Below are 23,838 nucleotides of genomic sequence, written 5' to 3' on the forward strand. Positions count from 1 at the left end.
GTAGATAAGTGCGTTTGTGTCATATTTTAGATTCCATACATAAGTGATATCATATGGTATTTGTCTTTTTCTGGCTTACTTCACTTAGTATGATAATCTCTAGGTCCATCCGTGTTGCTGCAAATGGCATTATTTCATTCTCTTTTATGGCTGAGGAGTATTACATGGTATATACATACCCCATTTTCTTTATCCATTCTTCTGCCAATGGACAGGTTGTTTCCATGTCTTGGCTATTGTGAATAATGCTGCTATGAACATAGGAGTGCATGTATCTTTTTAAATTATGTTTTTGTAGGGATATATGCCCAGGAGTGGGATTGCTGGATATACGACAACTCTATTTTGAGAAAAAACTTTTTATTTTGAAATAATTTTAGATTTACAGAAGAGTTACAAAGATAGTACAGAGAATTCCCTATATTCTTCACCCAGCTTCCCCTAATGTTAACATCTTATATAACCATAAAATTAAGAAATTAACATTGGTATAATACTATACACACTTTACTCAGATTTCCTGAGTTTTTCCACCATGTTGCATGTCTTCTGTCTTTCTTAGTATGTGACAATTTCTCACTCTTTCCTTCTTTTTTATGGCCTTGACATTTTGAAGAGTACTGATCAGGTATTTTGTAGAATCTCCCTCAATTTGAGTTTGTCTGCTGTTTTCTCATGCTTCAACGGAGGCTATGAATTTGGGGAAGAATAGGAGAGGTGACATACCTTCTCGTCACATGATTTCAGGGAGTATATGATATCAACGTGACTTTACTGGTGATGTTTAACCTGGATCACTTGGTCAAGATGGCATCTGCCAAATCTCTCCACTGCAGAGTTTCTGATTTTCCCCTTCCATACTCTATTCTTTGGAAGCAAATCGCTGAATCCAATTTACACTCAAGAGGAGGGAGGAGCTGGAGCGTTTTAAGGGCAGTGACAATAAAGGATTGGATAAATAAACAATGGTCACTGTGGAATACACATCTCTAAGTAGTGCAGACCTGGAGCAGCCAGCCCAGTGAAAGCTGTGTATCTTAAAGACAATTGCCTTTCACCTTCCCTCCTGTCCCCTCCTGTTTATTTTCATGGTCATTTTTAAGGTGAATGCTGCACTACCTAGGATTTTGCCCTATGTCGGAGATGTTCCACTTGGCAGTTCTGGGGAGAGAGGACTTTCCTGTGTCCTCCAGTGATGGCCCCAATGGGCTGCCCTGTGTGCAGCCCTGCCACCCACCTTGCCCCATCACACACAGTCACGGCCCAGATAGGCTCCTGTTTTTGACCAATGACCTCCTTGGGCAGGGTGAGCAGAGGGTGTGTCTAGTGTGGTTTAGCTGAGGTTGGTGGCTCCGTGTGGAGAGCAGAGCATATCAAAGGGGAGGTGGGAAGAGAAGCCTATGAGGCATAAAACAAAATAACATGCAGCACCAGCTATTAAAAAGGAGAAAGTGGAGTGACGGAGGTATGGAAGAAAGTCCAGGTGTGTTGTTGAGTGAAAAAAGCATTTTGCAGGAACGGCTTTGTGCAGTGTGATCCCACGTATGGCTTTAAAGGTGGAAGGACAGTCCCTAGCACACAGTAGACACTCACTATTTGTTAAATGAACGAATGGTATATAGCAAAATGTTAAACTGAGGCTGGGAATATGGTGGGGAGTTGTTTTTTTCCCTGTTGTTTTCTTTTCTTTTGCAACATTCCTGTTGTAATTTGACTTTTTAAATTATTTTTAAAAATTAAATACCACACTGATTTTTTTTTCCCTGAAGCTCTCATGCTGGCCTGGTCTGAGTGGTGAATATTCAGTACTGACCCTTAATTAATGCTTCTGGTAACCATACCTCTCTCTTCTAGGACGGCCAGGAGAACCAAATAACATGTTCCTAAACTGACTTCCTTTTTTCTTCCTTGGGAATGTTCTGTCACAGGCAAGTGGTGAAGGGGGCAGAGGGCTGGGTATTTGCCAGATTCAGTTCTGCATACTACTGGCCCCCAAGATCTTTGCATTCCACAAGTGCTTCTACAGCAATGCAGCCAGGTCTTCCTCCTCTGTAGCCAGGGCTCAGGCCTCTTCCCACGCATCAGCCATCCCCATAATTGGCTGGCCAGACACCTTGCTTTGCCTTTTCCCAGTGTCCAGGGGTGGGAGCACAGGTAGGAAAGCAGAGGCTCTGTAGTCAGGCTTGTGTGACCTTGGGCATATGACTTCACCTTCTAGAGCCTCGGTTTCTTCATCTGTAAAATGGGGGCAGTAAAAGTACAGCCACAGAGTGAGGATGAAAGGAAATAATGGATCAAAAGCACTTGGTTGGCATTAAATACTCAAGTGCCTGTCACACGAGGTAGAAGCTAGTCCTATTGTTTACATCATTCTGATTACGTGGTGGAAATCCAACATCCTCTCGCATGGCTAGCTTTAGGACAGAAATAAAGTCTGAGGCCACTAGTCCCTTCCCCTTTGACTCTCCTCTCAGTATATCATTAATTAATTAACACGTTTAACAAATATCTATTGACTGCCACTCGCATGCCAGATGCTGTGCTGGAAGCTTCCCAAGGGGCGTGGTGTATATGGAAATACTGATCCCTATGCTTAGGGCAGTGCGTGTGGCTGGGAGAGGACGGAGGCCCAGACCCTGGAGTGCTGCCCATCACTGGCAAGTGACCTGCGGGTTTACCGCAGTGGAAAGCTTCTATGTGTGCCGTGACAAAAGCCAGGCGGCCCTGAAGTCATGAACAAGAAGCCTCAGAACAAGGGCTCATCTCTAGGGGGGAACAGACAGGCTGTGAACAGACAGGTGTGAACAGGTCATCACAACATGTTGCAGGAGGGCAGGAAGGAGCCCTGTAAAGATCAGAGAGAACCGGGGTGAGACTGAGGGGGGAGGGGCTGCTGGTAGCATCATTACTGTTGATGTCACTTTTGGGGAATTTTTGGTAGGAGACACTAGATTGGCTTACAAGTGCTTGAAAACCACAGTTTCCTAGAGAGACAGAAAGCCCGGTTCCTCTTCTTGGTGTTGCAGCCAACCCACTGCGTGACTTGGACAAGCTGCTTTCAGGGCCTCACCTCCCCATCCATATGATGGAGGTGGGTGGATTGGACCAGTGATTCTTCACATTTTGATGGGTCACATACCCCTCTGAGAATCTGGAAAGTGTCTCTCAGACAAAAAGCACAAACACACAGAAATTTATCTACAGTGTCAAAGGGCTCCCTCTACCCTCCCCCCCACCCCCAAATCCTAGGCTAAGAACCACTGGCTTCCATGACCTCAGATGTCCTCTCTGGGGTTATGACTCTGGCACCTGTGCCTGAGTGACATGCCTACAGGGTGGGCATCCTTAGGAAGCCCTCTAGATGGGGGTTGGGACATCTTGTTTTGGGTTCAACTGCCCAAGGAGACCAATCAGACTTGACACCAGCTGGTGTCAGGAGCAGAGAGCAGGCAGATGATGTAAAAAAGAGAAGCAGACTGGGCTAAGGGACATCAAGGTACAAACACCATGATCAATGCTAGCCGGCGCTCAGCCCAGGGGACTCGGGCAGTGAACTGGGGTTGGGGGGGGCAGGGATACTATATGAGAGTGAAGGGACCGTGCCCTGTTAGCAAAAGGCCGTTAGTTGCCTTTCAGCTCTGACCACTTGCTGCAATGGGGAGCCCAGAGCAGCCAGCGCTTTTTAAAAAATTAATTAATTTATTATTAATTAATTAAGTAATTTACTTTTTTCCGGCTGTGTTGGGTCTTTGTTGCTGCACGCAGGCTTTCTCTAGTTGTGGCGAGCGGGGGCTAACTCTTCGTTGTGGCACATGGGCTTCTCACGCGGTGGCTTCTCTTGTTGCGGAGCACGGGCTCTAGGCGTGCGGGCTTCAGTAGCTGTGGCACGTGGGCTCAGTAGTTGTGGCTCGAGAGCTCTAGAGTGTGGGCTCAGTAGTTGTGGCGCATGGGCTTAGTTGCTCTGCGGCATGTGGGATCTTCCCGGACCAGGGCTTGAACCCATGTCCCCTGCATTGGCAGGCAGATTCTTAACCACTGTGCCACCAGGGAAGTCCCCTGCCAGCGCTTTTTATTTTTCATGAGAAGTTTTAGATCTGGGCTTGGAAACCTCTTCATTTTCAAAGAACAACCAACAGCTTTTGAAAACACTGTGGGCTGTAGTCTGTGGTGTCCTGCCTACGTGGTCCACACTTCCAGGCTAAAGACGGAGAAACTGAGGCTAAGAGGAAAGGAGACTGAGTTCTTCTATTCTCCGCTGTTCTATGAGACATGTTTTCACCTCTAAGATACTGGTAACAACGTTTATCAGTGCTGCACACAGCCACTGTTGAATCCTCCAACTGCTGTTAGAAGGGCAGTGACCCTCCCGAGGTCACACTAGAGAAGGTGGCAGAGCAGGGCCCTCGGCATTGGGACCATAAGGCTCAGTTGCTCTTCCTAGCGCATGGCCCTAAGAGGAGGGGCCTGCGGAAGTGGCAGTCACTTCTCAGTGAGGCCCAAAGCCCTGGCTGTGCCCACTCTCTGGGAAACGACTCCGTCTGGATGGACACTAGTTCTTTAATCCGATTAGATCCGGCACCTCAGAAAGCCTTGGTAATTCAGGGCTGGCTGGAGCATTGCCTGGAAACTGGTCAAGCAGTAGCCCTGGGGGGTTGGGAGGAACTCAGCTTATAAACATGGGGGTCCCCAAACCCTAGCCCTACTGCCTTCTACTCCACCCGGGCTGCTGTGGCCCTGGTCTGTGACCTCTTTGTACTTTGCTCCTGGAAGCCCAGAGGGGGACCTTCTCCCTTAAACTCTGTGTGTGCATCTCTCCCGGAGCAGCTCTGCCGCCCCACACACCCACAAACCACCAGACTACACTTCTGAATTAGCTGGGTTAAGCTCCCCCTCTCCCCTGTTAAGATTCTTGTCTCTGGCCACCACAGCCCAAATAATTCCACAGGTCTGGGGAAGCAATTCCTCTTTTAATCGCAGAGGAAATGAGGAAGGCTGGCCCAGAGCAACGTAGGGAGGGTTGTTACAATGTCATGTGGTAAGGCAGCATCCTTCCTGAGATCAGTTTGAGGATGGGGTCGCAATATTTCATATGGGGTGCTGTGAAGCGGTGCTTATACCCAGGTTCCAGTCCTATCCCAATCACTCTGTATTCTTGTTTAAAGATCACCTACTCTACTGACTTCTACAGAAGCACTAGGAGGCATCCCAGGCGAGGTGATCTTTGGATCGGGTCTGAGTTAGAATAGGTCTTTAGCATGCAGTACACAGGCTGTGGAGGAAGGTCCACCACTTATCAGCTGTGTGGCCTTGGGTGAGTGACTTACCCTCTCTGAGCCTAGGGGGTTTCTCCTCTGTAAAATGTGACTGATTATATCAACCTAATTTGATTGTTTTCAAGACTGTAAATGATAATGCAGTGTCTTGGATCAGAAGCAGGAGCTTTTGTAATGGTTTCCTAAAGCCACTTGACCTCTGTTACTCTGTGAAGGCTTTCTAGAATACTGCAGGTATTCCAACTACTGACTCCAATAGAGAATCACCTGAAGCTCTTCTCTTGCTTTTTCACTGGTTGATTTTCCGTTCAGAGCCGAAGCCACTTCCTCCCTCACCAGGCCCAATGGGAGTGGAGCCAGTCAGGAGACTGGTTACTTAGTCTTCAGGTACAGGAAAGAAAGAGGCCAGACCCAAGAGAGAAAGAAGGTGGGGGAGGAAGGGAGAAGGGAGGGTTCCAACCCTTGAAACAGTTAAATGTTAATATAGGTGTTGGCATAGGAAGTGTCTTCTAATGACAGAAGGAAACTAGGGAGTTTTTCAATCATCTCCTGCTTAAAAGATACAGATGTATTCATAATTATCCCTTGCCTCAGGCCTTGAGGCCCAGGTGGGCTCCAGAAGGCCTGTGTTCCTGCCAGACAACAGTCCTTAAGGAACATCATGTAGACAATTGGAATGCCTTATCGTGCAAAACACAATAAAACCCCGAGATCTCTTCCTGTCTCAGAGACCCATAAATTATGAAAATTATACCTGCCCCAGGCCATGGACATATTGTTTTATTAAAGTTCCGATGAATAAACTTAAGACTCTTAAAAATGTCCTCTCAGCTTTCATCTGGCACACACCTTCATCGCGGAGCTGTCTGCCGGGGTGCATTCGATGAGCTCACAAATGAACTTTGGGAAGTTTAGCTTATTTCAAGGTGCAGGTTCAGCAGGATGCAGGGGCCAGCTGGGGAGCTGCAGGAGGGGCTGGGGGCCTCCTGGCCTGATGACAAAGTTGCCCAAGGGGTTCTAGTTGTCTGCCATCAGAGCTAGGACCTTCCCCCAGCTTGCCCCCACTATTCTCTTTGTTGTTTGAGCATCAGGCTTGTGGTGCCCTTATAGAAGAAGGTGTGTGGTTATGGGTGTGGAGAGGGTTGAAATTCTTCTTCCCTTTTTAAAAAAATTCTATCACTGGGTAGTCTTTTTATTCCATCCTGTGCTTCTTCCCCAAATTAAGTTGCTAAACCTTCAACTTTCCATTTTCCTGTCTACCATTCAACCATGTAACTAGCAGGCATGTAGCACCTTCTCTGACCCTCAATTTCTGCATCTCTAAGAGGTAACTAACAATGGTTTTCGGCCAAGTGTGTTCAGTGCCTGGCAAAAGGGAACCATTCACTACATGCTAAGCCACCTGTCATTTCATAACTGGGAACAAAGAGGAACAGGGCCGGTCAAAGAAAGACAATGGAGGTACATGTGGAACTTTTTCTCTGGACACTGTATTTTAAAAAACAAGCTCACATTTGTTTAGCTCCCATTTTCTCAAGAGTATTTGGGTGAGTCTAAGCAGTAGAAAAAAAATAAAACCAGGGGCAGGCCTGACCCATGTCCCCACCTATCAGGACACCCAAGACTTAAAGCCTGGTATAGTATCTGGGACTGAGCCAAGGGAAAAAAAAAAAACCACCTCCAAGTGTCACTTACTTACCTTGTCAGTGAAGGGAGACACCATCATGCAGGAGTGGGACAGGCCACAAAGTCGGGCCAAGAAGGAGCAGACAAGACCACAATGAGGAAGGACATCTTTTGTGCCTTCTTGGACAGTGACCAGGGAATCCTTGGAATGCAATGGCTTTGGAGGTCTCGAAGAGCACCCCCAAGGCTTTCACAACTTGGAAGACGCCATAACCGGAGACCCCAGAGAAAACCAGAGCTGGACCCAGGGCTCCGGATCTCACCTCTCCCTCCTGCCCCTTCCCACCATTGTTGGCTGTCAGACCCCACTTACTGGTAACAGAAAAACGTCTTTATTTCTCAATTCCTCTTTGAGCAAACAAGAGGTATGTGTTCACATAAAAGTCAAACGTTCCTTGTGGTTGGCATACGAATCATCTGAGAAGTGGCTGTGTGGTGGGGAGATAGAGGGATAGATAGATGGAAGGTGCACTGGAAAGGCAGAGGCAAGTCATCTAATAGATGCAAGTCTTTAGAGGGCAGAGGGGACAGGTTTTGTGCAATATGCACCAATCTAGTGAAAATAAGGGAACTGCCAAGGGGTTTTGTATTTGCCTTCTGTAAGCCTGTACGTGTAGGTACATGAAAATCTGCTTGGGGGCACCAAGGCTGAAAGGAGAGTTGCAGAATTTTTGTCAACTGGGCAGGTGAGATGAACCTCTCTCACTTCCCAGCTTTGCTGTCCAGCTGTTATCAATGCACCCTCGTGTAGGGGAAGGCTTGCCAGAGGATGTAGCACCTGGCAGGATTCAGCTTCCTAAGAAAGTGAAGCTTTCCTCCACCGACTCTCAGGTCATCCTAGAGGCAGGACAAGGGCCAGGAGCCCTCTCCCCCTGCCTCTGTCTGCCAGAGCTCGGCTACTCATTTCCATTTGTTCTTTGACAAACGTGGCACCTTGCTGGGTGAAGATGTTGGAAGTGTGAACACACAGACACACAGAGAAACGGCAGTCCTGTGTATATTTAACAATATATATTTATATATATTTTCTAGATCAGTACATTCAGTTTTTAACTTGCTTTTTCTTCACAAACAGAAGAACTCTTACAATAGTAGACTTTCTAAAATAAATACTATTAAAATAGAGCTTCAAAATAAATATTCTATACAAAGGAAACCTTCTGTGGTAACTTTTGATGTGGGGTGAGAAGGGGTTACAGTGAAGAGGGAAAACGTGCCAGGGTGGGACCCTTGAACAGCTTTTCTGTTTGTAACATGAAACCAAACCGTGGGGCAGTGAGAAGAGAAAGCAAGATAAGACACCACACAGTTACCCACAGCAAAAAATGGCAGCGAAAGATTCGTCATCACCTGTCACAGTAAGCAGAGGGCATGAAAATGCTTACCGAAGGCATGAACCAGAAGGCCAGTGAAGTTCGCGGGATGCCTTAGTGCCTTGCACAGTGCCAAGTTGTGCTGCCTACACCCAACCGGACATCTCCTGGGGCAGCAGAGACCATGAAGGTGACGGGATCTGGATGCTGGTCCCAGCCCACACTTTCCACACTTGGACTCATCAGTCTAACTGGGCCTCGTTCAATGCCCAACAGGGATGCATGCAGACTCCAGAATGCGGAAAGAACCAGGCGCATCACGTGACAGTCGTCCATCTCGGTCAGCTGTGAAGGGCCCATATCAATAGCAGGGACTGGTCTTGACTCCTCCCAGCCAGGAACCTTGGTTGTACCCCATCATCCACCTGTGAGGGCTGGGCTCTCCTAGATCCAGTTCCCAGGGTGCCGGCTGGAGTGTTGGGCCTTCACAAACCCACCCTTGAGGGGAAGCAGCCTTGGCCCCTTAGGACAAGCATCCTGGACCGAGGTTTGTGGATCCCACCCCTGGTTCCAGGCAGAACCACCAGCCACCCCAGGTTGCACAGAAGTGGGAAGCAGCTGGCACTCTTCAAAAAAAGGTCAACACAAGGCATAATCCAGCCAAGCAAGCCATTGGTGACAGGACACGCAACCAGCCAGAAGCAGCCACAGAAATGTGTCCTGTTTCTGAGAGCTTGGTCCTTCAGTGGCCCTTGATTGGCCCCCAGGGGCCATGGGCAAGCCAGTTTTATTTTTTCTTTTTGCCAAGGAAAACATGCTGAGGGATAGCTATGCAACAGAGCTGGGTGAACCGAAGCTGAGCACACAGGACACAGAGAGTTCTGCAGACATCCACCTAGCAGGCTAGATGCAAACCAAAAAGAACAAGCCAAAACAGGGGGAAGGGAAAAAAGCCAAAACCCAGAAAAATCCATGTTTATAACTATATACACAAAAAGTCAGGGTTCAGGAGGCTGTTTACCAGGTAACAGGGTCTATGTAGATAGAGATGGTGGGGTAGGGGTATATGTATGTATATATGTATGTGTGTGTGTGTGTATGTGTGTGTGTGTGTATACAGCTTATGTAAATCAATTCTCCACAGAATATGCATGTAGAACTCCAAAGATCACCAAAGTGCAACTTGCCACTGGGTCAAGTTTCCCATGGAGACATTTGAGGGAGGGGCTTTGGGAAAAGTTCTGAGGTCTCACCAAGAGAGGACGTGTGCCCTCTTTTTGGGGGGTTAACCTCTGCACACCTGTTCTGAGGAAAACATCTCCAGTCCCTTCAGTACACATCTGATACATTCAATTAGGATAAGTGGTTGGCTGAATGTGTTTTTCTACCATTCCCTCTGATTTGTGCAAGAACATCCATACATCCATCACGACTGTGGCAAAGGTAGCTACAGGAATCAGCCTTAGAAAACGCAGATGCAGTATTTCATATTTGCCTTTTACAAGCCAGCATATGTTATATAAATAAAGCCTAAAATAATAAGACCCTCCCCTCCTTTCCACCAGTCAATAAATACCTATGGTTACAATTAACTTATTCTAAATCATAAGATGTTACTACTAGTCTTCAAGAAGGAAAAAAAAGAGTCCTTGAGAAGCACTGGGTGCATGACCATCACAGCTACCTGCCTCCTTGCCTCCTTCCTGGAGGCTCTTCTGTTCCTACAGAACAAACTCGAAATGCTACAAACGCTGTGCCTAGTGCACTTCCAATATCACCTGGGGTAGCTTTTCTGACCCAGACTACTTTCTCTCATGGGGGGAAACAGAGGGAGGCACAAAATACCACACTAAGCAAAAACCCCGCACAATAGCTAGGGAGGAAGGACCGGACACGCTACAGCTTTTGCATGCAACAAGTACCTACCCACCGGACGAGCTGCACTTTCTGAGTCCTTTAGCACCTTGAGAGAAAGAGTTGCTACGTCTTTGGGGGCTGTTGGGAGGGGCTCATGTAGCCACACACAGAAGCAGGGCTCAATCCCAAGAAGCCCCCGGAGAATCTTTCCCCCACCTGCATTCTTCTGACTCCCCCGCCAGGGCTTCCTAACACTAAAATAGACTCTTGTTTCATCATCTGTCTATTTACATTAAAGATACAGACACTGTACACAAAAGGCTATGACAGCAAGCAGCAGAATCAAGAGAGAAGAAACCCACACCCAGCTTGCCTCAACTCTCACTCTGCCAATGGGAGGTGCTGCCTCTCTTCTTTGCTCTTAAAATCCTCTTCTTGGTGGGGAGGGGGATTGTGTTCCTTGAGGTTGCTCGCCCCCCCAGATTTTGAAATCAGCCCTTCCTGGGGGTGGCCCAAAAGGAAGCAAGTGTTTTACTATTATTTCTTAAAACACCGTTAGCATCTGGTTTAATGATTCTATAAAAACATAATGACTGGATCCAGAGACCACAGCCTCAGACTCATTGGCAAAATGCTATTTGGTCTCGAATTTGCCGCCCTGGCCTTCTCTACCCATAAAGTTTCTGGAAAAGATCTGGGTAGAGAGCACTTGGGACACGTAGCGGGCGGGTGAGTCTGTGACCCAGTAAGAGCCGAAGGACGGTGTTATTATGAGTGGAACACCCCCAAGAGTTAGTGAGGAAGCTGGAAGGGAGAAAAGGTACTGTGCAGTGGTTCCCAAATCCATCCGTGGCTCCAGGCAGAGCGAGGAACGAGGGGGGCTCCCAAGTATATACAACAGGGATCGCCAGGGTCTACACCTTGCCCAACATGTCTGGGCAAACCGGGATAGAGGCTGGGAGAAGAAGGTATAGCCGGCAAAACTCCAAGGGTCTTCTTCCAAGGTCCCCTGGCCACTCAGTTACCGATTCCTCCCAGGCAGCCAGAGAGAATGCAAAAGACTGGGGAGAGAGGGAGGGAGGAGGAGGGCTGGGAAGGCATTCAAGCAGCTGCAACTTCCGGATATGTGTCCACATCTGTGTTCCATCTTCTGAAAAAGAAAAATCGTCCCCAAACCACACCACGCCCCTGCCACTATCTGTTTCACACAAAGTTCCAGGACCTTGGAAAAAAAACAAAACAAAACAAAAAACCCAAAGTGCTTCTTCATCCTTTTGGGGAAGAGAAAGATGGGTGATTGTGGTCTCTTGTTTCTTCAGAAGCTGGCGGTAGGGAGTGGGCAGACTGGCAGGGTCAGCCTGAGGATGCTAAAACCTCTGGCCTGGCTGTGGTGGCCCTTCTCAGGTGTGAGAAGGGAACCAAGTTTCCAGGGGGAAGCGTCGGGACTTGACCCCAGGTGTCAGAAAGGCTTGTCGGGTCTGCTAGCCTTGGCGTCCCCGGCAGCTGCCTTGCAGATGACGCTGTTCGTGTGCTTGCAGCGGCATCCAGGGCGGCGCAGGCGGTCATAGCCGCGCTGGGCCAGCTTCACGCAGCCGGTGGCAGGCAGGTAGCAGAGCAGGCAGGGCAGCACCAGGGAGAGGGCGCCCATGAAGGACCAGCGGGCGCAGCAGTTTGAGCGGGAACAGGAGCAGGGGTGGTCGGCACAGGAGCCCTCATCGTCCTCGTTGGTGCAGTGGTAGAAGACGCCCTGCACCAGGCACATGCAGGTGCCGTAGTTGACCAGCGTCTGGGCGGAGCACAGGCACTCCTGATTGCAGACCCAGCAGGAGGGCAACGTCCGGGGGGACGCGCACTCCTTGCACTTACACTTCCCGCAGGCCTCGCACAGCAAGAAGTGCTTGTCCAGCTCCGGGGGGGCGGCCGGGCCCTTGAGGTCCAGCGGCTTGCAGTGGATGGCCTTGGGCTGGACACGCACGGCCCTCGGGGAGGCCTGGCCGGCTACGGGCGGGGGAGCCATGTGGTCTAAGAGGCGCTGGTCGGAGGACGCGCTGCTGCTGCTGCTCACAGAGCTGGGGCGCCCGCTGAAGGAGATCCAGTGGTGGGTGACGTCCTGGTCACAGCGGGCGGGTGTCAGGGCCAGCTCGGGGGCTCCACCCCGGGTCCGCTTGGGGCCGGTGGGGGCTGCCAGGCCGGGGTTGTCGATGTAGTCGTTCTCCACGTGGCTGGTCTTCATCTGGTCGATGGGGAGAATGGTGAGGGGGTGTTGGAGCCGGCCGTGGGCCATACGGCTGTCCAGAAGAGGCTGGACCATGACTGAGCTAGGAGTCAAGGGGACGCTCTGTGGGATCGGGGGCTCCATGGGGCCAGAGGTCCTGGGCTGTGCAGAGAAACAGGCTTCTAGGGGCCCTGGAGTCAGGGGCAGAAGAGAGAATGGATTCCAGGCATCAGTATGTGGCCTGTTAACACACCCACCCCCTGTCAGGTCCTTGGGGAGCCCAAATGAAATGGGAACTGGAATTCCTTTGGTGGACTCTCCAGCATTATGGCTTAGATGATTAATAATGACAGCAACAACAATAATAAGTGGTAGAAATAAGTTATTTAGTACTTACTACGTGCCAGGGACTCTTCTAAGCACCATATTTATTACGTCATTGACTCTTCACAATAAACCTAAAATGTAACTACTATTATTATCCCTTTTCTAGTTACAGGAAACTCATGTTCAGAGTAACTTGTCCACAGTCATACAAAACCATCAGTAGCAGAACTGGGGCTCAAACCTGTGCCGTCCGAGTTCATTCTTATAACCCCCATGAAACATGCTCCTGATTTTAAGACAGATACAGCTTCGCAGTTATAAACACAGGCTCTGGAATCAGATCCAAGTCCAAATTCTCACCTCTGCCTAGCAGTGTTACTGTGAATGGGGTTCTTTAACCTCTATGCCTTAGTATTTTCATCTGTAAAATGGGTTCTTGTGAGGACTAAATGAGAAAATGCCTATCTAGGACCTAGCATTTTGCCTGACACACAGCACATACTCTAATTTATCACCATCCCAGAGAGCAACAGTTTAGATTTCCTGAGCACTAAGCACAACTAACCAGTACCAAGCGTGGTGCTGAGGATGTGGTGACCACGACACAGTGTCCCCGTATGCTCCCATGTAGTTTATCAGCTGGATAAACAAAAGCCTTTATTTCAGATAGTCACAAGAGAAGGAAGAGCTGTATCTGATGCCTGTACATCCAGGATATTAACTTATTACCACTACTTCTAAGAGCAGCAACATCTAGTGGCTAATAACCCCTGGGTAGGTGGCACCTCTGACAAGTTGGATGGGAAATCCTCCCAAGGGGCACTCACATCACCCATTGTCAAGTGCTGAGCTGAACATTCAGCCTAAATGCTATTTACTAGAATAGCTAAGCCAACCCCGGATCAGTTTCTAATTTCACCGAGAGAGTGCAATTTTAAGTTGGAATCCGGCCAGAGATTCAACTGCAGTGCCTGACACGGAACCCCAGGAAGTCACTTAAATCAAAGAGCGGAAACGGCTTGGTTCAAATTTAGAAAGTGCACATTGTTTTCTATTAGAAGTGCCATTTCCTCGCCTGCTGACCTTTTACATTCAGAATTCGGCTGGAGATCAATTTAAAGAAATAGCAACAGAGGCCAAGACCTCTGCCCAAGGGGCACGATTTGGAATCCCAAAGAAAGATTAGACTCTGGGAAGATTCCACCGGGCTTGGGAGTGGGGGACAGAACAGATAGCCAGGGTTCGGATAAAAGGGGAAGATAACCACCTTTGGGGGGGGGCAGGAAAAAAAAGACCATTGGATTAACGTGCTATGGGATGGGGTTTCGTAAATGCTTTTTCAAGACGCTAATGATGTTCTAATTTGGAGAGCTGACCCTGTACCTCCGATATTGGGTTCACCTTGCCTCAAAGGTGATGCCTAAGAAGGGGATATGGATAGGTTTCCACTTCCAGTTGTAACCCTGTATCCCTCCAGACTTGGGACACAGCTGGTCATCCCAGTATTCCCATCACAGGAGAATGTCACCTGCCCTGAGTGACACATCCATAATTATCAATGTCTATAGTAAAGAATGAAAAGAGAAAAAAAAGGCATTCAGGGCAACTCTGTATTATGCTTCCCCTTCTTGGAAACAACAGTTTGATCAGAAATGGTTAAATTGGGGAAGGGCCTCCTTAGATGCTTTCCAGCCTGTCTGAAATAAAGAACTAGATATAGATGCAAGGTTCATGAAGTGGATGAAAGGGAGCTCATCCACAAGGTTCTCATCTGTATACTGCAAAAAAAAAAAAAAAAAAAAAAAGCATTAAGTCTTTTCTGCAAGGTTCATTGCTCAGTCAACTGATATTTCCCCTTAGCAAAGGCATGAACTATGGGCTCATGAACAAGGGCTTTGCTCCCACAGTCCTATCTACTTCAGAGAGATTTCTGTGCAGTTTCTCCCATCTCAGAGGATGTCTGCCTAGAGGTAGCCTGCCTCCTGCCTCTGTGTTCCCTCCACATGTCAGGAGAGCATGGTCTTCAAAGAGGAGACTTCCCCATGGCAGAGTTAGACTCAAGTGGCTGGCAGGTCTTGCCACCAAGAGTCATCTGCCAAGGCAGCCTCCTTTGGGGATCCTGGGGTCAGGGCTGGATGGGCGGATGTTAGTTAAGCATTCAGAGAGAGGAGTTTTCCCAAGGATCAAGATGGCCATGGGGCAGACCTTCAGGGGATGCTACCTCAGCCCACTTTATTCTTTGCAGGCACTCCAAAGCCTTGCTTCTAGAATAAGTGGGTTTGGGGTCAAGAGAAGAAGGTTAGGAGCCCCGGGTCCAAGACCTTTGCCTGGAGGAAAAGGTGTGACTAGGCAGAAGAATAGAAAATGCTGACAGAGGCACAGGAGACAACTCTGGCGCCAGCCAAGAGGTGCCTCAGCCAGAACCCCCAACCAGGACAAAGACAATGCGATTCCTTTATTCCAGAAGCTCAGGTCACAAATACTCAGGGTCCTGCCAAGAAAAGGTCAGTGGTAGTTTGAAGGTTGTATTGCCCCACGTAGTTGGGCTTTTTGCCTCTTAGGACTAGGACTGGGACTGGCCATGCTGTGGGTACTCCCTCCCCTATACAGTTTATCCACTCTCCTTCCCCTGATTCTATTCCTGGGGTTCTATAAGAACGGGCACACTTTCTATGGAGGAAGCAAAAGGCATGGGCAATGCTTGGGAATTTTAATAGGTCCTGGAATCACAAGGCAGGTTCATGGAAAAAGTCCCATGGAAAAGTCCCACCAGGAAGCCAGGGTGGGAGCAGCGCCTGCAGGCGATGGGGATATTGGCATTAGCAGGCTCTCATCACCCTCCAGAGGCAGCTGTCAACATCTGGGCCTGCACTCAGGGCCAGACACGGGGGTGGGAGCTCAGTCCACGATGACTCAGCTCTCTTGGGACATGCTGCATCCAAGATGGCTCCAGCAGGCATATTCTAAAATGCATCTTCCCTATCATAACCCTGATGGAAGATGCCTTCCGGCCACCAAGGGCTCAGAGTTGTACCACTCCAACCTTCTCCGGCTTCATGAAGGCCTCACCTCCCCAATTAGCCGAGACCCTCCGCAGGAGGGTGGAATTCATTTGGCTGACAAGAAAAACAACTTCCCGATAGCCTGTTTGATAACCCCTCAACACAGCTAAATGGCGTCTCAACCCCCCCCCCCCAAGTCCTCGGCTTAGAAGATTGATCTCTACTCACTGGGACACACCCACCCTCCAGTCTGAGCAACGCTGCCGAACTTAAGTGCAGTTTAATATGAACTCTGCTTCCCCTGCAAGGAAGGAAGAGATTTATAATACAAATAGGAGAGAGGAGGCTTTGCCTCATTTAGGCTGTTTAGGAGACTGATGGCCAATTTGGAAGACTGCGGACAGAGAAACAAAGCCAGCAGTCCACTTAGCCAGAGAAGCACCTCTATCGAATTTTAGGTGGCAGCCTTACGGGATTAGCATGAGGAAGGGAAACTTTTATCTCCATTCCAACCTCCTAACAATAATAATTAATACTTAGGGGAGCAGCAAGCATTTATGAAACATTTTTTGGTTGTCAAGCTCTGTGCTAAATCCTCAATGATTTTCTCCTTCAATCCTCACCATCAACTTGGAGGATGATACCCATTTTGCAGAGGAAGAAATGGAAGAACAAAAGGTCATAGAGCAGGCAAGTGGTCAGGGCAGGATTCGAACCCAGGTAGCAGAGGCTCTAGAGGCTGCAACTTCAGCCCTGCGACCCTGACTTGCAATAACTTCTGGGCATTCATGGAAGGGCACGGAAGCACCCTTACCCTTCTCTCTTATAGCCATGAACTCCGCCAGTCTCCCAGGTCTGCCACCAGCCCTCAGGGAACCTCATCAGGCCGTCTTCGGGTTCTTAACCCAACCAGCCTGGAAATGAAGCCAGACAGGGCTGACATCAGACTGGCCCCCAGTTAGGGGAATTTTCAGTGTGGAAAGCAGATGCTGGGGGTTTGAGATCTGTCATTAAAGGAAAGGTCAGAGCACAAGACATCCTCACACTTCCATTTTCTTTGGCATCCCTTTTGTCACCTCACACACCCCCATTTTTCTAAGTGTTTTCATTTTTAGTTTTCTTCAGGTTGAAGTTGAATAGGTCTCATTGGCAAGATCTCACCACAAAGCAGTCCCTAAAAGGAAAGCCTAGAGCTGGTGGGAATCCCGTCTCCTCCCACCTATAAAGCTGAACTTAAGGGTCCCTAGGGCATGCTCATGGATGCGGCTTCCTGGTCCAGGTCTGTGGGGAAGGGAAGGAGGAGCTAGAGTAAAAGGAAGGCAGGAGAGTCCTAGAATACTGAATCAGCAGGATATCGAAAAGCCCAGAGCACACTGCTCTGAATTTGCGGCTTCGTCTGTGAGCCTGACACTGCATGTGTACCTGTGGGGAGGGGCTGAGCATGAAGGCAGCAGACAGCTCAATGCAGGCTGGCTGGAAAGAATCAAGAGGCATATTAAATGTCTGTTCCACCCATCCACCCCCTTCCCCTGGACTTATCCCAGGGAGAGGAGTTGGGAAATATTAGGAAAACCTGACAGTTGTACTTTGAAAACTACAAACTGGCAAGGGGCTCTGAATGAAAGGGCAGTTTCTGCACTGCCCCATTCAGTCCCAGCAGGTGCCTTCAGGGAAGGCTGTTTAAGCCTTTAACAGCTCAGAGAAAAAGGTCTCTAGGCTTCATGAGAGCCCGCCCACCACTATCTACCACTCTCGCCTGGGTTCTTTGGGACAACACTCCAGTTTAGTTCATTAAGCTCCAACTAAATAATGACTTATTGCTTCAAAAAGACTTTTTAAAGGGGGGCAAGGGGGATGAGGGAAGCCAGTGACTTGCCTTCCCTACACCCCACTGAGGGAGACAATCTCTGCAGCAAATAAAGCATTTAGGCAGCTGGATTTGCCTGAGAAACCTTGCTCCTCCCCGCCACCCACCACTAGCACTAAGGAGCTGACCTCTGGTCATAACCTGCCAGAGATCACAAAAAAAAAAAACAGCTGCTTTTCCTCACTTTGTCCCATCCCCATTTATCGGTTCCCAACCCTTTTCTCTTCTTTTTCCACAACCAGCTGAGCTCCAAAGCCCCAGTGCCAGGGAGAGTGGGAGAGGTACTTTAGCTCTGGGCTCTTCTAACCAGCTACAGATTTTGGCTTCCATGTATTCCCCTCAGAAATGTTGTCTGCTCAGATCCCCTTAAAGAGGGATTAGAAGTCAAGAGTGAGAAAAAAATGGGGCTAGAAGTCTGTTAACTACTGGTACAGTTGGGGAACCACTGGCCCACATCAAAGTTTGGGGGTGGGGGACCAGAAATCTAAACCCCAGGGGAGGACCCCCCCTCTCTCACTGACACCAAGATCATTTTATTCATCTCACCACCCTCCACTAAGAATTGGACTTAACAATAATAGACGTTAGCTTACTCCTGGGATGAGGCAGGAAATGACTCCCCCTTCCCCCCCAACCAGAAAGAGACAAGGGAAACCACTTTTCTGCAAACGGCCACCTGCCCCAGAAGGGCCCCTTCCCTCCTCCGTGAGATCCAGCACATCTGTGATCCCTCCCCGGTGCCCTTGCTTCCTCCACCAACTGTCCTTGGAAAGAACAATCGTGATCACAGCTGAACGGTGGAGCCTCTTAAACCCAGCCACATGTCCCGGATACATCCCCAGCCTTGTCAGCTGTCCGGATCTGCAGGGTGGCCCCAGGCCCCCTCGAGAGCTAAGCATCCTCCGCCTCTTACATCACACAGCACCCCACAGCTCCTGTGGAGGAAAGGGCTCCCTTACAACCAAGACTTCCTTACTAGGTACCCAGTAGTAACAAGGGGCACAGCCCCAGCCCTGCACACTTGCTAGCTGCTCAGCTGGCCCTGGCCCCTCGGGAGGAGTTTCTTCTCCCTACTCTGCAGATGGGGAGACTAAGGCCCAAGCTTATCACATTTCCTAGCCCCTCATCTGCTTAGACCCAGCCCCTACCTTGGTCTGGAAGAGGTAATACAGTCTTCGGTTATGTTGCCATTCATCACCTTCTTCCTTTGGCTCTTTTGAGAGAGTAAAAATATATTCCAATGAGTCATTGCTTTCCCTTCTGTCAGGTAGATCCAAGTTGACCATGAGATGGAACCTTCTCCACTCTTGCCATGCTGACATCCTAAATCCAAAATTTTTCATTCTCTCCCTAGATCCAGAGGTTTTCCTCACAAGGGAACTTCCACCTCAGTAGGGCCTAGATGACAGACAACTCTAGATGCAGAACCACATTGAATGCCGTAACTTTCTAAGAACACTGACCTTCTCTGAAGAGAAGGGGCTCCTTTCTAAGCCTCCTGGTACCATCTCCCGGGCCCTACCCAAGAGGATGATGGCCCCGGGAAAGAAAAATGCTCGTGGGGGCCGGAAAATGTCACATGAAGGGACTAGTAACATCAGAAATTGGAAGGGAATCCCACCCGAAGTATTTGTACTTTGGTGATCCCAAAGTATTAAACCCCAGAGCAACACACCTCAAGGGTCATTTCTGGAGGTGTTAATGGGTGTTTTTTCCTCCCTTCGTTTTAAAACCACTGACTTTCACATTCTGCACTGAAAGGCTGCCTTCATTTGTTTTTCAAGTCAGCCAAACCTCTGGGCAGAGGCAATGTCAGGTTTACCAGAGTGGGGAGGTAGAGTTCCAAAGAGCCCATCTCTCCACCTATTCTGGAAGGATGAAAACAAAAATGACACCTGCGAGCTCCAAATGCCCCCAGCATCTACCCTGCTTTAACCAGGAAACATACTATTCCACGTGATCAATCTCTTCCCACCTCATCCTACCAAAGCTTTAAGGAGATGTTGCCATTTCAGAGGATAATTTGGTAAAAATCATGGCAATGAGCAGGAGAGCACTTACTCTATAGAGTTCAGAACCTAAAAAAGGAAGACAACCCAGAGACGTCTTTAAAGTCTTCCTCATCAAGCTGACCAATATTTGTCCATCAAGGAAATTTTAGAAATCTGCCACCAAAATGCCCCCTACCCAGTACTGGCCACGCAGCTCAGTTGGTCAGGATGTGCACTGCTCGTATTAGAATTCGTCTGGAGCCTTCTGGCAAGTGAGGACCCTCCCAAGGGCTAGGAAAGAGAGAAAATTTGATTTCACACTGGACACATCTACAACTTCTTTCCCACCCTTCTGCTGAATGAGAAAGGAGACAGAGAAAGAGAGAGAGAGAGCTGGGGTAGGGGGGAGAGAGGGAGGTGTGGGGGGCATTGTCAATGGCTGCCCTCCCTTTCCTAGTCTTCCCCACACCCACACACTAAGGGCAAAACTGAAACTTTCAGATGTTTATGCTCCATTCTATGAAGATCCGGGTGAACTCTAAACATTGTGAAATCACCAGTGCAATATTGGGTAGGGCCTCAGGCCAGACCGAGCTTATTAAAAAATTGATAAACCCACATTTCCTAAATGCTCTGGGCCTTCACCTGCCAGCTTTGTATCCCCCAAGAGGCTCAGAGAGACTGGAGAGCCTTGGTCAGCTAACCAGACAGACATCCACTTGCTCTCAACCCCTTCCCAAACTGGAGAGAATCAGGCCACTGGTTTGGAAGCAGGAAAAAGGGGGTTCACACTGCGTCTGAGCACCCCACCGAACCCACAACCTTCCCTTCATCGCGAATCATGCTGGGGTTGTGGGGGGGGAAGTGGTCTCTGAGCCTCGATGAGCCAGAAGGCAGCCTTCTGCCCTCACCCAGGCCTGGCAATATGGATATCCACCCAGCAGCTGGTGCCTGAGGCAGCCAGCAGCTCTTCCTTCTGACCCCATCCAGCCCCTCCAGCCCAGTTCGCTTCTCCAGTCCATCGCTCAGCCCATCAAGCCATGCAACCATTTTCCGCCTCTCCTGCCTCCTCTGCCCACAACCCCCAGCCCCCAATCAAAGAAAATTGGGAAACCGTCTTCTTGCACAAGAGCAGCTACTGTCTAAATGCTTTTTGATCGTCTGTATGGAGGGGAAACTGGGCAAAGCCCTGGTCCCAGTGATGGAGCCAAGCTCCAGCTGTCCTGGCTGGCCAAATTTGCCCTCACCCCCCTTCATTGCCCCCATAGGCTTGGCGATTCAGAATTTTCAGAACGTACCGTCTCTATCCTCTTCTCTTCTTGGTGATGTCAAGCCTGGTACCACCAAGAAGGAAGAAGAGAAAGCGAGAGCCTTATCTCTCCTACGCACGCAGCCTCTTCCTCCAGCTCCCACACGCCCGGCGTTATGGAAACGCACCTTCAGCCCCTGCCACAGCCCCAGCGCGGCCCGGGGGCCCCGGGGCCTGGCACAGCTCGGTGCCCAGGGATAGGGAGGCACGAGGAGGCCGAGGAGTCTCGGGCCCTGCAGAGGCCGGGGAAGAAAACGGCAACTGCAAGGCAGCTGCACAGCATAAAATGCGGCAGCAGAGCAAAGGTCAGACGGCGAAAAACCGCCTCTCCAAAGAGAGAGAGAGAGTAGAAATGCCCAGTCCCGGCCAGCCCCGCGCTGACCATCGAGGGGGAGGCAGAAGGGAAGAAAAGCCAGTCCCTCACGGCTCCGAAGGGGAAAGAAAAACCTACGTCGAACATAGGCCGCTGCGGCGGGCTGGGGAGATCTACGGCAGAGCTGGCACCGTGGGCAGCGAGCCCGGGGTGGGCGAGCCGCCCAGGGCGAGGGCGCCCTCCGGACCCAAGAGGTGGCTCCTCACGGAGCCTAGAGCCGCCTGTTCCAGCGCCCGAGGCCGGTGGCAGGAGGAAAAAGCCCAGGCCAGAAGCAAACTCCCGGGACACGCACGGAGCTTCCGAGCCGTAGAGAGTGGGGAAGCCGTGCTTGGCAGTGCCCGGGGGTCGGGAACGCCGGTGCCAAGCTGTGAACACCCCCGGCGCCCTGCTGGCCCAGCCGAGGGCGTCAGGGAGCTGCGGCGCACCGCAGCGGCTCCAGGAGGCGCAGGGAGAGGGAAGGAACACTGAGGCGCGCCTAGAAATAGCGCACCATTTGCCCCAGCCCGAGGGGGAGTCGCGTGGCGACTCAGAGAGGGGCAGCTTCACATCCCGAAGCCGGTCGGGGACTTACTTTGAGGAGCCGCAGAGTCACAAGCATTGCTCCACGTCTGTGTGAATTCCCGAACCCGAGTGGGTCGGACGCCGCTGTCCTCGAAGACGCCGGCCGGAGGAACCGGCACTGCTCCCTGCGCTCCTCAGCGCCAGCACCGCGCTGTCAGCCTCCCTCGCTGCCTCCGCGGCGATGTTGCAACCACTGCCTGGGAAAATGGCTTTTTTATGAATGGGAGGGAAGGGAGATCCTGTGCGCACGCGCGCAGTTCGCGATTCTATGAATGGGTGGGCACAAGAGACCCCGCGCGCGCATGCGCCGCGCTCCTTTTTTTATGAATGGGGGGCCGGAAAAGAACTTAACCCGTGATTGTTGGGGCTGGCTCTCGCTCCTCCAGGGGCCGTCGTTCTTTTACAAAGAGGGGTGGAGGTTGTTGTTGCCTTTTTTTTTTTTTCCTTTATGAATGGAGGGCGGCGGCGACTGCTGCAGCTGGCTCAGCTGCGCGGGCTGTACCCCCTCCCAGCCTGCGAGAGGAGGTAAAGGCCACCTTCACGCCACTGCGGGCCTGGGCTGGAACCGTCAGTGTTGCTGGGGGGCGGGGGGGGCACTGCGGCCTCAGGATCCTGGGCTGAGAGCTGGGTGGGGGAGGACACACCTAGATCTAGGGATTTCTACCCGCCGCAGGCAGTCGGGAGGGCGGGGGAACGGGAAGACCCCTGCTGAGGGCCTTCTCTTTCTCTAGACTAGGGGCGTCGGGGGGCGAGGGGTCTTGAAGCTGTGTTTACCAAAAATTAAGAAAATGTCAAACGTCCATATCGAAGAAGCGCGGAGTGGGGATTGCTGAGTGAATCTGGTTCCTTTCCTGAGGTTGAGTCTCCCTTGAGTAAGCGCAGACCACCCCTCCCCCCATTTCTTGGGTGTGGACAGCGACTGGGCCGAGGCCTCTTCCGGCTCTAGTACCCCCCAGGGTGATACCGGCTATTCAGCTAGAGACCTGGCTCTCGCCTGGCAGCGCCCCCCTTCCCCCCGAACTCCAGGGTAATGTCCGCAGTGCCCCGGCGTCCGCCCGCCCTCAGCTGCCCTGGCTAGTGCTCCCCTCTCCGTGCGTTTCCCAGCCCTCACGGGACGCGGGCCTGAGGACCCTGTGTCCTCCGAAGGCCACAGCCCTTTGCTGCTGTAAGCGCCTCTCCCCAGCCACCCCTACTTGTGCCCCTCCGGGGAAGCGGGAGCGGCCGAGAATTGGCCAGGTGGATGGGTGGAGCCGTCCGCGCCGAGGATGCTGCCGGGGTGGCCACGGGATTAAATAACAACAGACCTCTTGAGCCGCAGAGGAAATGGAAATGGCCGGGATCTTTTCTTTGCAGTTAATGATGGGGCGGTGGGGGCGGGGGGGGAGCGCCTCAGCCCTGGGCGGTGAAAAGAAAAGCCCCTGCCATTAGGCCTGACTCCGGGAAGGCGGGGAGCCCTCGCAGCAGGCCCAGCTCCGCCCAGGAACGGAGGAGGCTGTAGCCTCCGGGGAGTCCGGGGTAGGGGGTGGCTTTGATGCGGGCATAAGAGCCGGGCCAGGGTCTGAATCCCCTGTAAGGTTTGACTTGGTGTTTTCGCTTCACGGGGAGGTTGTGAGGCAGGTTTTTTTCTTCCTACGCCACCACAGATCTGCGCTTGGCTGTTGTCAAGGGAGCCGATGAAAGGTTCTAGCCCAGGCCAGAGGTCTGGCCTTGGGTTGGATCTGGGGCTGGGGCTGGGGCTGGGGCTCTGGAGACGGCCAGAGGGAGAGACATTTTGCAAATCCAGACCAGAACCCCCGGCCACCGAGTCCAGGCTAAAATGGCTTCTCGCTACTCAAACGCACCTTTGCAGTGTGATTTCCTTACTCAGCTCCTGGGGGCAGAGCAGGCTCTGCCCCTACGAAAGCTTAGTCTTCCTTTCTCTGCCAAGATGTTACTTAATGCCAAGAGAAAAACTACTAGGACAATAGAGTATTTTACAGTTGTTCAGGTCTTTAGAGGCATCCCAGCTCAATATCATTATTCCTATTTGTCAGATGTAGAAATTGAGGCCAAGGGTCCTGCACC

At 50.7% G+C, this 23,838-nt stretch overlaps 1 protein-coding gene and 1 long non-coding RNA gene across 8 annotated transcripts in view; one reads left to right on the forward strand and one right to left on the reverse strand.

The window, feature by feature from the left end:
• Window positions 1-7,955: 7,955 nt before the first annotated feature.
• Window positions 7,956-22,180, reverse strand: SPRY4 (sprouty RTK signaling antagonist 4). 7 transcript variants are annotated; one of them, XM_067031848.1, is made up of 5 exons: window positions 22,127-22,180; window positions 21,785-21,967; window positions 18,689-18,753; window positions 16,488-16,587; window positions 7,956-12,535 (listed from the first exon to the last, which is right to left on the reverse strand). In XM_067031848.1, exons 4-5 carry the CDS (start codon window positions 16,504-16,506, stop codon window positions 11,589-11,591), a joined length of 966 nt encoding a protein of 321 aa, XP_066887949.1. In that variant the 5' UTR covers window positions 16,507-16,587; window positions 18,689-18,753; window positions 21,785-21,967; window positions 22,127-22,180; the 3' UTR covers window positions 7,956-11,588. The 7 variants fall into 7 exon arrangements, 6 of the variants coding, with proteins under 6 accessions (XP_066887949.1, XP_066887952.1, XP_058918233.1 ...); XM_067031851.1 differs by lacking the exon at window positions 18,689-18,753; XM_059062250.2 differs by lacking the exon at window positions 16,488-16,587.
• LOC136794054 (uncharacterized) overlaps window positions 22,134-23,838 on the forward strand; it is a 264,366-nt gene continuing 262,661 nt past the window's right edge. Inside the window, exon 1 of the long non-coding RNA XR_010840264.1 lies at window positions 22,134-22,299. This is a non-coding gene — a long non-coding RNA (uncharacterized lncRNA). The remainder of the gene's footprint in view (window positions 22,300-23,838) is intronic.

The sequence above is a fragment of the Kogia breviceps genome, chromosome 4 (assembly GCF_026419965.1).
Source record: "Kogia breviceps isolate mKogBre1 chromosome 4, mKogBre1 haplotype 1, whole genome shotgun sequence".
NCBI lineage: Eukaryota > Metazoa > Chordata > Mammalia > Artiodactyla > Physeteridae > Kogia > Kogia breviceps.